The sequence below is a fragment of the Tiliqua scincoides genome, chromosome 4 (genome assembly GCF_035046505.1).
Source record: "Tiliqua scincoides isolate rTilSci1 chromosome 4, rTilSci1.hap2, whole genome shotgun sequence".
Lineage (NCBI taxonomy): Eukaryota > Metazoa > Chordata > Lepidosauria > Squamata > Scincidae > Tiliqua > Tiliqua scincoides.
Window position 1 is genome coordinate 168687460 of NC_089824.1, and position 16740 is coordinate 168704199.

General features: G+C 42.1%; 1 protein-coding gene across 1 annotated transcript in view; it reads right to left on the minus strand.

The window, feature by feature from the left end:
- Positions 1–16740, minus strand: part of KIF21B (kinesin family member 21B) — a 78957-nt gene that overhangs the window by 40229 nt on the left and 21988 nt on the right. Inside the window, exons 2-4 of the mRNA XM_066623843.1 lie at positions 7094–7316; positions 5574–5756; positions 3886–4035 (exon numbers count right to left, since the gene is read on the minus strand). Coding sequence (XP_066479940.1) covers positions 3886–4035; positions 5574–5756; positions 7094–7316 — 556 coding nt within the window. The remainder of the gene's footprint in view (positions 1–3885; positions 4036–5573; positions 5757–7093; positions 7317–16740) is intronic.

Genomic DNA, 16740 nt, shown 5'->3' on the forward strand with positions numbered 1-16740 from the left:
ATTAGCTCTTGCAAAAGTCAACCCCCTACCAGACTAGAACAATCAGGACCAAACTAGAAGTAACATGCCTTCCTGCATTCCCCTTCTCTGGTCTGGAAAAAACCATCGACTGGCAAGGCTGCAGGCAGAGGGTGGGGTGGGATTGGAGGGGACTGCTTAATCTTCTCTTCTCTGTACATTGGTCAGTTCAAAATCTCCCTTCCCCAAACACATAATTTACTACTTTACCAGGACAATAGGAGTTTTAATCACAATAGAGCTGCATAACTTAATGAAATTAAATTAGCTACCCACACAAAAATATGGTGAGATGATATACAAAAATATCTGAATTTAGTTGTCTTGGATGGATTAGCTTTCTTTAATAAAAATGACTGTGCTCCCAGGACTTATGGATGTATTTCAAAAGCTTCCAACAGGTAAATCACTGTCCAAATGAAACTAATGGAGTACTACTATATTATGATATTGAAATCCACTTTGGCTAATAAACACCCTAGAGTTCTGAAACATATTCTACAAAAACCCCTGAAGGGACTAGGGTCTGGGATTAACTAACAGTTACATTACATTACATTACATTACATTACATGGGCAGGAGGTCTGGTCTAGAGGGTAGAGCCTCCATTTGCCTGAAGATTAACATCCACAAGGTCGGCAGTTCGAGGCCACCGGCACCGTGCGACCTTGAAGCAGCTGGCAAGCTGCAGCTGAGCTGTTCCATCTGCTCGGAGCGTGGGAGGATGGAGGCCAGAATGTTAAACCAGATCGGAGCGTAACATCTTGAATGTGGTGGTTCTTGAAAGAGAGAACCTTCTTTCAATTTGTAAAAATCCCTGCGTGGATTTAATAAGCCTGCCTGTGTAAACCGCCTTGAATAAAGTCTTGAATAAAGACCAAGAAAGGCGGTATATAAATACTGTATATTATATTATTATTATTATTACAAAGCTCACCAGAGCCAGATGAACATGCAGATTTTTCAAAAGGAGGCAGTGATGAGTTTGAACAGGAAGAACTGAAAACTCTTTTAGATATCTTTTGCTATTCTTGAAGGCCACTTGGCAAAGTATTATTAAATATGTGGAACCAACTATTTAAGTGTTTTTAACATTTGTGTTACCTTTTAATTCTTATGTTGTACACTGTTTTCAGCATAGGAAAAGAGGTACAGAAATATTTTTAAAAAATAACCAACACAGAGTAACCCAAGTCCTTTTCTACTCCTGCATGCTGCAAGGTTTATGGATGTATTTCAAGGAGTCAAATATGGATCTCAATTGGACTGACTTCTTCCATTGTGAAGAATTCAGTTAGGGCCTTTTGTTTTATAGGATTATCCAAAACATCCACCATTTTGAACATATTGCATTGGCACTCAGTTTGGTAGAACCAAACACATCTTGTGACCACCTACTCAAACTCACAATATTATACAGTACCAGATTTTTTAATTTTTTTTGGGGGGGGGGGAGGCATTACTTTTGTTCCAACCTTCATACATGGGCACATAATTGGAATATGAGAGCAGCTCTAACAAAAAGGAGTTCCGGATGTAGCCTACGTGGGTAAATTACTGATTTAGTTAAAAGAAAAATGGATAAATGAGATGCATCCTTTTTAAAAAAACAAAAACAAAATAGCAATATAGTGATTGAATCAATATGCATTTTATGACTTTCAAAAAGGGTTACAGACAAAAATGGTAGGAGACCAATGCTATTCTAGTTTGTTACAAGTAAAGTACTCTCTTATCTTAACTCTGAAACAATGGTCTAAGAGACTTGATAGCATATGAATCACAGATTCTGATCAAATGATGGGTATTTCCATCTAGAACATAAAGTTCTTAATGGGAATTAAGGCAAAAGATTAATTTCACAATGAGAGAAGGAATTAAATCTTAAATTGGTAGACAATTGTTGGAGGTTTTTCTGGAGAAACCAGAAGTTTTTTTTATTTCTGGTAACTATGAGAGAGGGGCAATTTAAATAGATTGTTAGATAGCATATTATTGTAATAAGACTATACTTGTTAACAGCCCCTGGTGTGACCTGGAAAGGGGGGGGGCACTGGAGGAAGGAGTTGTTTCAAAAAGGGGGGGGGCACAGACAGCACAGGAGCAGGTCTAAGGAGGACAGGTGAAGGCCCAGTGAGGAAATGGAGTGGAAGATCTTTGGGACAGGAAGGAGCACTGGTAGCCCTGAGTCCAATGCTGTACAGTTTGTGCTGGAAAAGCCCTGGAGAATAAGGGGCTGCTATACCTGTAAACCTAATACTGAATTGGCAGCACAGAGGTCTAGACCAGAGGTGCCCAAACCCCAGCCCGGGGTCCACTTGCAGCCCTCAGGAGCTCCCAATCCAGGCCACGGAGAGACCCCACTCTCCAATGAGCCTCTGGCCCTCCAGAGACTAGCTGATTACAGCTAGGACCGCTGTTGAAACAATTGTGATTCAAAGGGTACAAGCAGACACATATGGTTGAGTTAAGGACAATTACTTGAATGACCAACCAGTTACGTACTGCTGCCTGTGAAGGCTGAAGGAATTTGGATTACAACTGTTACAAGTTCAATTTAAAGAAAAGCATCCAAAGTTATTTTTATATCTGCTAGTGGCTAATGGGACATGCATTATACAAAGCAATGCTATGAAAGAGGTGGAAAACTGTGGGGAGATTTTGAGTAGACAAAATAGTCAGGTGGAAATGAATCAGGCAGCTCCCACTTATTCCTTACTTCCTAGCACAGCCTCTGAGGCTGCTTTTCACTGCCAAACGACAAGGGGAAATTCATATGACTTGCATATCTAGTTTAGCCCTCAGACCTCCATAAAGGAGGATCTACTATCCAGACCACAGTTATTAAATTCAGCAACAAAACGCTTTGGTGCTCCTAACTAGCCAAAATCTAAAGTATCAGTTAGACAGTGTTTCTCAAACTGTGGGTCAGGACCAACTAGGTGGGTTGCAAGCCAATTTCAGGTGGGTCGCACGGAACCTAGCTCAGCTGCCATTGAAAATACAGAGCTGAAAATGCAAGGTACAGAGCTGCTGGGCTGGGCCGGCCCCTGGTGGGAGAGAGGCATGGTGCTTTGCCCTGAATGGGTGGGAAGATGGGATGCTGCAAAAAGGGGGGAGGGCTGTGTGGTTGGAGAAGTTTCCAAGTACATGTTCTGCTTTGACTTCTGAGCTGGAAGGTTTGAATTCTGAGCCATGTAAAATAACAGCATGAGACCACTGTGTAATGGGCTGACTGTGGCTTAGGTTTGAAGCCTAAATTGATTTCACTTTTGGACATGACATCACTTCCAGTGGGTCCCAACAGATTGTCATTCTAAGAAGCAGGTCCTGGAGCTAAACGGTTTGAGAACCACCGACTTAGAATATAAAAATAGAAAGGTGACCATTTCAGGCAAGAATTAAAATGACAGAAAAAGAACTATAAAAAACTTAAGGACACTACATTTTATTAAAGCCAAATTGCAAAGGGCTCCAAAAGTTGACTTGTGGTTGAAAAGTGGGCTATGCTACACAATACAAACACATCAATAGTGAGTATTTTATACAGAATGATAGCATCTGCAGTAAGACCAGAATTCAGTTAGGCAGGAGTCTGAAACACATTTACAAAGAATTCTCATCTCAAAATGCTTCCATGGGATGGAACACCCATGGCTTGCAGCATGGATTTAATATTACTTAAGGTAGATTAGCACCCTTTGGCCACCTGCCACAGCTACAGAAAGGTAGAATATTACTCTCCACACAGTCAAAACACGCTAATAATTCTAATCTGCAAACATGGAATTAAGTGGTAGTTACTCCTGACTAATTAACATGAAACACAAGGGCAAGATCCTATTTGGGGGAAAGCAGACACTTGCCTCATCTTGCGAGCCAATAAGACGTGATGCAACACCTGTGGTGTAGATTCCACCACTGGCATCCTCATGGATTTTGATGTTTGACTTCCGGTGGCGGGATTCAGGGTCTCTTGTGGTATCAAAGAGGTCCAGGATCTCCTCATTATACAACTGAGGAAAAAACAAAAATATTTCACTGCAGGTTACTTGTTTCTAAATGATTTTACAAATACAAAACCAACAAAGGAAGTTATCCTTCAGGTATGAGGACAGCTTGATGATAACACTTGCAATTTGGATCTAGACCACCCATTTTCAACCACTGTGCCATGGCACACTGGTGTGCCGTGGATGGTCTGCAGGTGTGCCACGGGAATTTAGGGGAAGGATAATTTGTTAGGAGGGCCACTGGGGGATGTGAGCTCCTGCTTTCAGTGTGGTGTGTCTTGTCAGTTGTCAAAAAACTGATGGTGTGCCTTGACAATTTTAGTGCCTTGTCAGTGTGCCATGAGATGAAAAAGGTTGAAAATCACTGATCTAGACTGACACTAGTAATTACAGTGGCAAAACCTGGATTACAGGACTACAATTCTGAAGCACTGCTTTTTCACTACCGATCTAGGTATAATCCCCAACAAAAAGAGAGCAGGTATTTAATATTATATAAAGAGGACAATGAGTAACATTAATGAAGGTTTTATAAAGATGAAAACTGAATCTATATGGATACAAGGATTACAATTATGTAGCTGGAATAACTGTTAATGGAATAAATTAGGTAGATGTTGTTTGGTTATAATATTTGGATCAATCTTTGGTGATTTGGGGGAAGAGGACAGAGGGGAAAAAACTGGACAAGTCATGGAATCCTATAAGGTTTCCATGTGTATGGCTTCCAAAGCTGGTGTATGGGGCATGGAGGATTACAATGGTATGCTAAATGGTTTCATTCCCCTCACTCAACTGAGCAGAGAAGCTGAGACCTTAAAATGGCTGGGTCTGCAATCCTAGAATCCTGAATACAATCAACAGCAATGCATCTTTTTGGGGTCTATGGTTTGGTGCAAGAATCAGATATTTACAATCTGAAAATGCTTAGTTCTGCCCAATAATAAGGGGATATTCTGTGTCTGATAGGAAATTCTATTAGAAATGAATCTAGCTGGCCAATGGGCATATAAGGAAGCAAAGGTCTGGGACACAGCTGTGATGGAAAAAAATAGGTTTTTAGATGAAGCCAAGGGACACCAATAGCCAGATGGATTCATACAACAATGAATGATGATGCATATGGTATTCTGGAAAAACTCCAGACAGAGTCATAGATTTAAAAATGCTGCTATAAATATGGAAGATTTTTAAAAATATTATACATTAGATTTCTGTTTCATTGATACTGGAACTTTCCTATATAGTGAAAATTATAAATTTAAAAAGGAAGTGACTGTCAATTTCTGTCCACAAGAGAAAGATGATCACTTGTTGTTAGCTCAGAGTGGAAATCTCCACTATGTGTAGAGGTACCCCCTATGCTGTAACTTGTATTTGGTCTCAGATCCATCACCAGTGATTGTGTTTGTTCCCAGACACTGAATTTTCCTTTTCTACTGAATGGAAAAGACCTCTCCAGGCCCAGGCATGCTTGTGCATGTGCTTATGCATTCCCTTCCCATATACCACCATCTTCACAAAAACATCAGTATACCTACCTCCAAGAACTGTGCACTGACTTTGAACTCTGGGGCTGGGACACCCTGTTCTTGTGCTGCTCGCTTGCGCTCTTCTATGCCACTAAACAGGTGGGCAATGGCTCGTGGAATTATGCCATGCTCCTCTTCAGAAGTGTTCATGTCAAAGCCAGTGCCCATGGTGTAAGTCTTACCTGCACCTGTCTGAAAGGAAACAAGACGGGTGCTGTATGAGGATACCCCAGGGCCAAAGTGCTACTGTAATGAGGTGACAGTGAGTGCACCCTTAGGCTCTCCACTACTTTACTTTGTTGTTCACCAGCCTTCTAGAGAATCCACATGCATCTGCTATAGGACAAAGAAAAATAAAATACTATTTGGGAGGATAAAAAAAGATAAATTTCTCAAGTAAACCAATTTAAAATCGAATGTAACAAAGACTAATTTTCAATAGTTTTCTCTCATTTACTTAGAGCCCAATCCTAACTAATTTTTCCATCACCAACGCAATAGCACTAACGGGGCATGCACTGCATCCTGCGGTGGGGAGAGGTGGTCAGTGAGGCCTCCTCAAGGTAAGGGAACTTTCCTTTACCTCAGGGTAAGCCTCTGTTTCCCTGATGAGTCTTCTTAGATCTACACTAGCTATTTTGCAGCTGTAAGTCCAAGGACAGTAAGGGAGAGGGAAGGGAAGAAGGGATGGGGATAGCATTCTGGTTCCTCCCCCCCAATTCCACTTCCCCATTCCTCCCATTGCCTGTCCCTTGTGCGCCCATTGATAGCCAGATGCAGCAGCAAGCCACCCCAAAATGGCTTCCAGCAGCACTCTGTACACTCTGCTATATGGCTAATTGCAACAGCAGAACACCAGTCATAAATAGTAGTTAGCATTGGCCTGTTAAGTAATTTTTTCTTCACACTTCCATTTCAAATTCTCTGCCACCCTTTCCTGAGAGCTGATGAGAATTCGTGGCGCAATGGCTAGAGCACAGAGGCATGGGAGATGGTAAACCCAGATCTGAATCATTGCACTGCTACACAGCTCACTGGGTCGCCTTGAACAAGACACTATTTCCCAGATGAAGGTATTCTCAGTATTCTTATGAGGCTCATATGCTTGAGGAAGAAACTCTCTTGGAGGGAAGGGTGAGGTACAAATGCAACAAAAAGATAGCTCAGTCTAACACAGCTTGAAAAAGTTTGATAAAAACAGAATACCCAGTTAAAATATATTGTATAAAGCCAGTTACGATTATTTCACCTGCTTAACCCTGATCAACCAAGGACAGTCCAAACAAGAAGATTATATGGACATTTGCAGAAAGCAGTCAGGCTTGGATAGTGCTGAACCTTTAGGAAAAAGGCACTCTGATGCTGTATAGCAGCCTCCAAACACACCTTCCGCTCTAATCCCCAAGCCCATATTGCACGATTGTCCAGCTGGTCCCTTGTCTGCTATGTTTCTGATGGGGTAATTGCAGGCCCAGTGCACTTTGACTAGTTTGTGGAAAAAACTGTAAGAGGGTAAATGAATCCCCTACCTGGCCATATGCCAAAACAGTGGCATTGTAACCTTCGAAGCAGCCCTCGATAAGTTTGCTCACACAGGTTGTGTAGATTTGCTCTTGCCAAGTTTCCAGGTCGAAGACAAAGTCGTAGGTGAAGGCTTTGTCCTTTCCTAGGAGTACTTGGGGTTCGCCAGGTGTCACTGATGTACAGATGTGACATCCTTCGATCTTCTCCTTTGGCATCTGAGGACGAATCCTGCATTGAGATGAGAGCAAGAACAATTAAGCTCCAAATGAATACATAATTTGGCAGCTTATCTAGTGGACAAAGGATAGAAGGGAAACTGATCACTATTCCAGAACATAAATACCATATCCAGGGCTGCTGTTGGTGTTAAATCAGGGTACTATAATTTAGTCTAGGCCGAGTTCAAATAGATTATCACAATGCATCCCTCTTGACACAGTTTCCTAGAGTATATGGGTTGTGATATGTCGGTTTCTCATATCTGGAACGTATAATTGCTTTATTATAAACCAGTGTTTCTCAACATTTGTTCTCCACCATACCACTTCACATGGTCCACCTTTTTGAAGTACCACTGGAAGTTAACTGGTGATGACATCATTATCAGTTATTTCTGGGTTGGGAGGTCAGATGCAACAGGACAAGCATTAGTAAGAGGCTCAAGGTGGATGGGAAGGCTTTTTCGAATGAGGAAAAGCATGCAATGGAGCTTCCTACCACTGTTCGTTGAGTCATGTTTCTGGTCTCGCTAATGGGTGGCAGGTATCCAGGGGTCCTGCAAGTACCACCAGACATCACTTCAAGTTTCACTGGTGGTACCTGTACCACTGTTTGAGAAACAATGGGTGCAACCCTAACCAACTTTCCAGCACTGACACAGCTGTGCCAATGTGGCATGCACTGCAACCTGCAGTGGGGAGGCAGTCAAGGGGGCCTCCTCAAGGTAAGGGCATGCTTTTTACCTAACCTTCGTGCTGCATTGCAGCTAGGTCAGTACTGGAAAGTTGGTTACGATGTGCCCAATGTTATAAACCGATTAGCTGCCTTGAATATATAATATAAAAGAAAGGTAGGATATAAATTATCTAGTATAATGTATCTCATAACCCTTTCTAACAGGGTAACGAGTGGTTTCAAAGTGGTTTCCTCTTATATTTAGTAGGGGAAGAGCAACTGTCTCTTTTCACCCCAGCATGGCTTTTTCAGAGCTGTTGCTGGTGTCTCCTCTGTTGTTTTTTTTAGATTATGAGTCCTTTCTGGACAGAGAACCATTTATTGATTTTACTATGTAAATTCTTTGTGAATGACTCCTGTTGAAAAGTGGTATATCATTAACAACAACAGCAACAACAAAGGGTACTGTGCTACTTGTAATATTGACTATTCTCCACCTCCATCCCCACAAACTGACAAACCAACTCATACTGGCTCTCTGACTATCTAGAACAACTGATAATCTTGGTACCCTTACAGACTAACAAATATAGTGGCAGGTGTTTTTGTGGGTTAGAACCCCCTTTAGAAAATTTATTCACATGTCATGTTCATTTGGCAGATTATTAAACAATAATTGTTGAACCAAAAGGTCATGAAATGCCACAGGCAGTCTATGACTACGTAAAACTCAAATGCAAGTACAAAAACCACAGCAGAGTAATGCCGTTAATAGGATCAACTAAAATGTCACAAAAGTGTAAGCAAACTTCAGGGTTCCCCAGAATGTTTCCTCAGAATGGATGTTAAGCAAAACTATGGGGATAAGGGGGAAAAAATAACGCTGAACCCGATGGAATAGTCTGCAGTTTGTACAGTCTTAAGAGGGAGTATAGGAAGTGTTAGGCATACTGAATTAGACTCTGGTAGGTGCAAAACAGATTTCAGGTCAACTGATTATGTGCTCATAAGCAAGGCTTTGGGCTTGGTTTTCTTGAACATCAGGCACAGACAATACGTCACTTTTACAATTCAGGGGCATACTGAAAGTCATCTGTAATACGGCGGGGCAAGGATGGTCTTCTGTGCCAAAGGAAAATATGCTATCAGAGTCCCATGGGCATGCACATGTCTTTGGATATTATATCTGATGGAATTCTCTAGATTTGGCTTAAGAGTACAACATTAATAAACAACAATACACATACTTGCAAGTTTTATTATGAAAGTCACAAATGCTAGGGAATCATCTTCTTGTTTGGTGGTCTGCTCAAATAGTTAAATACAAAATCAATAATGGTTAAGAGGCTTGGAATGGGTGGGGGACTATGCCCAGACAACTCAGTCTGCCAACCCGCACCCCAATCTTGGAACATTTGCTCCACACCACCTGCATCTTGAAGAATCAACAGCTTTGCATTAGAGAGATGGAAGTAGCTAAGCTATTACCCCCATGTAACCGAGGCTTAATGAGTCACAAGGTGACTGGTAATAGCACTAACATGACCTGGCAGGTGTCACCCTTCTGAGTTGTTATGTCATAGGCTGGTGAACACCCGGGTGCCATAGACACAAAGGACTTCATTCATCCAGTACAAGGACCTCACAAATCCGCATCAGAAAAGACCCATTGAGGGCTCATTCCATTTCAAGTCTTTCAGGCAAGCTGCTGCTTTATATGTCTGCTTCTTCCTTGCAGGAGGAGGATATCAGCTAGTACTTTGCCAACAGGCTAGGGGAAGCTTAAGCCTGCTGTATGTGGGCTGTGAGTATTAAAAGGCAATAGTAGGGTCAGACCAGGACTAGCATTAACAGGCTCATGGTGGAACCATATGCTATTATCCCTTTGCTGAGAAGTATTGGGGTGATGCACAGGGAGTTAATGAGGTCCTTTAAGCACTGCCCACCAGACACCTCTGAGGGCCTGATCCAAATATCAACAGTGAATATGCATAAAGCACACTCAGCTTCAGCACCAGACACAAAACCCACTGAAAACTGGACTAAGATTTCCAAATCCACCTTATTAGGACATTAAAGATTTTGAGGAACACCTGGAATTAGCAAGAATTGACAGAGAACAACCTCATTATGCAAGGTCAAGGAACACAAGAGAGCATTGCACTGAGGTTGAAGATGGCCCCAGGCTTTCACTACCATAGGCAAGACAACAAAGGCAGCTCTCTGACAAGAAGAGCCACTGAGCCCTGAAAAATGGTCAGCTGCTCCAAATGAGATTATATTGGATATTATCTTGTAGCTAATAACATGGTGCTTTACTACGGGGCTACCACAACCAATTCAGGCAGCATTGCTCTAATCTTCTGCAATCAAGCACGCAAACACACACCACATAGTTGTCCAGCAGAAGCACCATCTGCTTCACTGGAGCAGAATTCTGGCAATGTCATATTTCTCCAGCTTATAAAACTACAATGCATGAAACCAAAACTCAGATAAGCCACTGCTACTTTTATGACCTCCTCGCAGTCCAGTCACCAAGTGATACATCCTTCCTTGAAACTGCTGACATTAACAACCCACTGGCTTTGTCTGGATCAGATTACTACAAATAAAACAAAAAACCAGGCAGCGCATAGCCTTCTTGTAATGAATTATATATAATAAATTATATGCAACATAGTTTTAAATTTAATAATAAGTAATATAGCATTTAAATTAACCACATGAAATCAATACACAAGTGTTTTTAGCTTTTGTCATGTACTACATTTTTTACATTTTTCTTGGATGACCTATACTGTGGGGTGCCTTGTCCACTTTTACGGTTATGACATCTGGTCACCCTGATCCAAACCACTCCTTAGCACATACTGTTGGTTGATGTGATTAGAGGTGGCCTTAAGTCCTCTCCCACGCACCCTCATGAGTGGAGCAGAGCAGCATCCCAGTGTGGCATATGAGCACTCCCACCTTTAATTATATTGTGAGCGGGGCTGATATTGTCAAAACTGGTCCAGTGTCTTTCTTCAGAACCTTTATGAACTTGCTCTTACACATTCAACAGAAGCCCTGTTGCGCATACCCTCTCCTTCTGCATTACCTATCTGCTTAACCTCTGAAAAGGGCCTTTACCATTATTACATTAATTATCAGCACTTCCTCTGAAGTCCACTCATCTGGCCACCCACAGTATTTGATTTCTCTACTCTGGAAGGACATTGGAGGTTTTAAGTTCATTTTATGTTCAAGCTGGTTTATCTTGTAATTTTTTCTGCAATAAATAAGATTTTATTATTGTACATGTATTTCTATTAGCTACTTTTGATGTTCATTGCACACAACTGTGGAATTAAAACATTTAAAAAAATAACATTTGCAATACTTGCATTCAACCTTCTCCTCAGTTAGGCCCACATCTGGTGCCAAGAAAACCAAACCTAATGCCTGATCAGATGAGCTCAGCTGATAAGACTGATGCAATCAGAATAAATTAAACCCTAAAACTGTAGCCTCTGCCAGAGATACACCATGCATCACAGAGCCCACATCCGGTTTGCAAAGGATGCAGAGAGCACTTTAGGCAGAACAAGAGATCTGCTCCGTGGGTAGCCTGTGTGCACATGCCTTGCTGTGTCGGCAGGATGGAAAAGCAGCCATCCCCATGACAACCAAGTCTCCACAGGAGGAGGAGGGAAGCGACAACCCAAAAAGGGAGCACACTGACACACTACACAAAACATCACTCAGGCTATTTCTCCAGTGGCCCTGACACACACAATGGCCTGGCTGTTCAGCTCCATCAGCAAAAGCCAACATTTATAGAGAGGGGAACCAACTGGGCTGGCGTCCAAAGCACAAATGGGCTCTAGTCTTCTAGTGAAAGCCATGGCCCTGAAGCCAAGGAGGAGCTTTCTCCCTTCCCCACCCCCCTTGGCAGCCTCACTGTGTGCAGACTGCTGATCCAGGAAGAGTCCTACAGAGAGGATTCTGTCTCAGTCAACCCAGGCTATGCCCTGATCTTGGTTTTGATAGCAGAATGCATTCTAAAACTATCTCTGCTAAAAAAAAAAATGAAAAAGAGAAAAGAGAAAACTACTCATTCCCAGATATACCTAGGACAGTGCTGTGCCTAGCACACGAATGTTCCAAGTGAGTTTATTATGGGCTCGATCATGTTGCTTAATGAACCACTATTCTTTGAAGGACTCTGCACTTCCCTTGCATGTCCAGGGGCTCTCTCTGCATGGCCAGAACAGATAAGATAGGAAAGAACACCTCACTTGTTGCAGAGATCACCTGCACATTTTCCTCCATTCAGCAGCTATGAGGGAGCAGCTATGAGGGATTCAGGAGACAGGGAAGCACAGTCTGGAACAATTTCAAAGTTAAGTATTTAATTGACATAGATAGAAAGCCCAGGTACTTGGGAGAATAACCTGACCCTGTCAGGCTCAATCAGCAAATGCTTTTTCCTGCCACTCAGCTTGAGAGAGACCATTAGCTCTACAGTAAGAGCATTAATGCTATCCTGAGACTGCTGATATGGAGCCATTTTGACGTTAAAGGAAATGGGCAGTGGAAGTAACCAAGAGGGTTTGGACCATAAAGACATCTGTTCCAAGGGCACATATAATGAGCAGAGGGTTTACAAATGAGAATGGTGGTGATCTTAATGCCAAAGGAATATGGCTTAACAGCCCATGTGTTCTCTTTTGCCATTCACCATACCAAGTCCCCACATATCCCAATACATATACACACATGCAAAGGGGAAGTAAAAAGGAAGAAGAGACAAGACAGAAAACTCAAATTTTGGAATGAAATGAATTGGGCAGATAAAGTGACACTGTGATGAACTGGTTCTCCTGACAGAGTCTTAACTTTCAACTTTGAGAATATACATGCACAATCTCCACACTCACTGCCAGTAAAATATCATGGCATTTATGGTTCTGTCTAAAATGTACACCTTTTAAAGTCATGCACAGCTATTTATTAAAATTTGTCAAAATATACACTTGAGATTTTTCATGGTACTCATGAATGCCCATTTCTTGGATTTATCAATATTTTATTTGGCAAGACTGTCTTATCTTTTTTACACTTTTCAGGCTACAAAATGCTGTTAAATTTATCTACTATTTAAAAACGTTCTATATTGCACATTTCTCTTTTGTACTGAAGGCCCAAAGCAGCTAATGTAAAAAATACAACTCAATAAAATACAAAAAGCAACAACAAAAACAGCAGAACAAAAGTTACAAGCCATCTGAATAAAGCAGCAAAACAAAACCATTACATTCTGGGCCCCTACTGGAAGGCCAACAGAGAGGGTTCTGTTTTAATTCCAGATGGAGGGAGCTCCATAACCATGGCACCCCTACAGAAAATGTCCTTCCTCTTGTTATCATCAACTGAATCTCAGATGATGGCAGGACATGCAGGAGGTCTCTCCCAGAAGCCCTCAGAGGGGCTGTCATGGCAGGAGGAGACACCTTGGTCCCAAGCTATAGATAGCTTTAAAGGTAAAAACCAGCACCTTAGTGCAGTTGGTGCACCAGCCTAAGTTGGGCAAAAGCCCTTCTGGCTGCTGTTATCAATCTACTGATACAGTACTCAATGGGCAAGAAAATCTGACTTGTTGACTTAGACCGAGGTGTCCAAACTTTTAGGCAGGAGGGCCACATCATCTCGCTGACACTGTGTCGGCGGCCGAATTAATTTACATTTCAAATTTGAATAAATTTACATAAATGAATATATTAGAGATGGAACTTGTATGAATGAATGAATGCCTTGCAATAGCGCAAGGTCTATAAAAATCCTTGTACAAAGCAAAACTAGCCTTTCCTTCACTGCCACTGCTACATCACAGATGTGAAACAGCAAGCAGTGGAGGGAACCCTTGTCCCACAGCTCATGCGAGAGGTCAAATAGTCATCTTCACACTGAGAGCAGTTGCGTCAGGCCAGCATGGGCTCCAGCAAGTCTCCGGAGGGCCAGATGCTCATTGGAGACTGGGGGCTCCCCACGGGCCAGATTGTGAGTCCCTGAGGGCCACAAGTGACCCCCGGGCCGGGGTTTGGGCACCCCTGACTTAGACTGAGAAACCAACTGAACTTCCATTTTTGTTCTCTCTCCCATCATGATTTGGTGGGTAACTATGCACACAATAGTATATCTTCATACAAGCAGAATCATCAATTAAATGTGTCTGACTTAATTCAGTCTAAGAAACTGAATTATTTTGTGACGAAAACCCACCATTTCCAGTAAATTTATCTAGGAATTGTGATCCATAAGGAGCCAAGTTCTTTACCTCTAGGACATCACCACAGATTGATGGAAGACTTTAAAAGTAGCATATGTGCAGCAAAAGCCAGACACATGTTGCTCATTAATACTGGCTGTAGAAAACCTGTACCACTGTGCTGCTACCTGCTGGCAGGCCTCCAACTTAAAAGACAGACCTCTGGGAGAGAGCGGGGCAGAATAAGACAAGTTTTTATGAAGGATTTTAGTTTCAATCAGGAACAAACGTACACAGCTACGGGGTGGCGGGGAGAATACACAAAGGAGCCCCGAAAAAGAACTAGGAAATGAAATCTGACCTGCCAGAAACAGGGATTTGGAAACACATAAAAAAACAGAAGGAAAAATTGAGTTTAGTGTGTGCGAGTGGTTTCTGTAATATTCTTTTCCTACAGTTTTATACCAGGAGACATAATGAACAGCAAATTTGCCCAGCCAACAGAGAAAATAAGGTGGAGAAATTTTGAAGGAGTCACTCAGGACAGGCTCTAAATTATTATTAGCTCGCACTCCAAACCTTAAACATAAAGGTCGTCTTCTTATACATTTTTATACCTCACCGTTCCATGTTGTTAAGATTCTCTGAAAACAAGAGCCTCCAAACTACAGCCTGTGGTGCACTGTGAAAACCCTCTTGGAAGGTTTACCATTTTGCCCTACCCCTCCCATCTTCATGTCCAATCTTCGTAGAAACTCATGTCAGGCAGCCGTGTCCGCTGCTAATTGCCCCAAAAGGCTCTGCGCCTCAATTTCCCAGGGGAAGCAGCTGCCCAGCGCGAATTTCTATATAGATCAGGTGCAAAGACGGGAGGTGGTGGGGCAGAATGGTAAGGCTTCACCACCGCCAAGCCCAAGAGAATTTTCTTGGCGTGCTGGATCCAGCCTGTGGGCTGTAGTTTAGAAGTTCCTACTTTAGATAACTTACAGCATATAAAGTTATAACATGGCTCAAGTGTCCAAGTCACCTTCAGATCAGATAGTAATACGCAGAGACTCATCTAAGAATACAGTCATACATATTTCTGGAAATCCAGACAACACTGAAAGTCCTATGGCATGGCTGCACAGCTCCTTTCAGGCTCTACGCTGCCAACTACCCATGCTCATTCTGTTATACGACTGCAGAGTAGATTGAACATGGGTAGAATGAACATTTGGTTAGGCGTCATCGAGGCAATAGTGTCACAAGGCAATGAACATGAATTTGGACAAACTCCGGAAGTTAGTTGTAGACAGGGAGGCCTGGCGTGCTGTGGTCCGTGGGGTCACGAAGAGTCAGACACAACTTAACGACTGAACAACAACAAAGACTGAACATTAAGTTTCCCAGGGAAAAGGACACCTCCCAATACACTTTTTCAAATTTTATATTTCATGTCAAATGCAGGGGCATAAATGATTATACAGAAGAAGGAACTGCCTTACACTAATGGTCAAACAACAGGTCATATTACACATGGCTTTGGTTCCACATGCTAATAATTTCCATTGTAAACAGTTGAGGGAAGGGGGGGCAAGTATCAGGACTCACAGCGTGTGTATATTGATCCTTTCCCCTCCTGACACAAACCTGATAAAAATCCCCAGCTGCTATTTACCTCAGGAGGAAAACTGCCAGTCTGTAGACAATGGCAGTAAAGAGAGAATGGAGCTGGAGTCCCGTTTTTCACTATAGCTGCTCGACTTCTGGACACTTACAGTGCAAACACCTCAAGTAGTACAGTTTGAATCATTCCTGCATTTCCAAATCATTCCCTGGGTTAGACAAGGCTACAAAGTATTCTCCACTGGCAGCTAAAAGGAATCTCATACATACAAAGTGTAACAGGATATGAGCGTGTACAGCCAGTCCGTTCTCCATTCTCTGCAACTTGTAAGAGAATCTACAACATACCTTGAAAGCCAGCCAGATCCTTTAAACAAATGCTCCAGCTTCCCTGGGCATAATTCAATATATAAGAGATCAAGGCAGAGGCTATTTAAGCCATAATGCCCATGATCAGGGGACTATTATCATAAAATATAGATTAGACAAGGCACAAATGATGAGGCTTCAGGGTCCCATTTATCATGGGAAGAGCTAATATCTCCTAAAATGTAGGCTGGGGAGGCCAGAATGACAGATATTAGCATAACGTAGGGTTTTCTCTGCTCTCTCAGTTTCTAGTGCTAACACTTCAAACATCATTCTGTAACTGTCCAATAGATTTGGCAACATTGTACATTTACCCAACATTATATATTTACCATGCAACAGTATGGAGTTGAATTTGTTTTTATCAGTAAATGGACCCATAATTATCTATCCTCTTCTATTTGGGGCCATGGAAGACCCCATGGCCTTGGGGTTTTTTCCTTGGGACTAGTAGCACAGAGCTCTCAAGAGAGCCATACTTTCCTACACAAAAAGGTACAAAAAATAGGGCTGTGGACACCCTAGTTA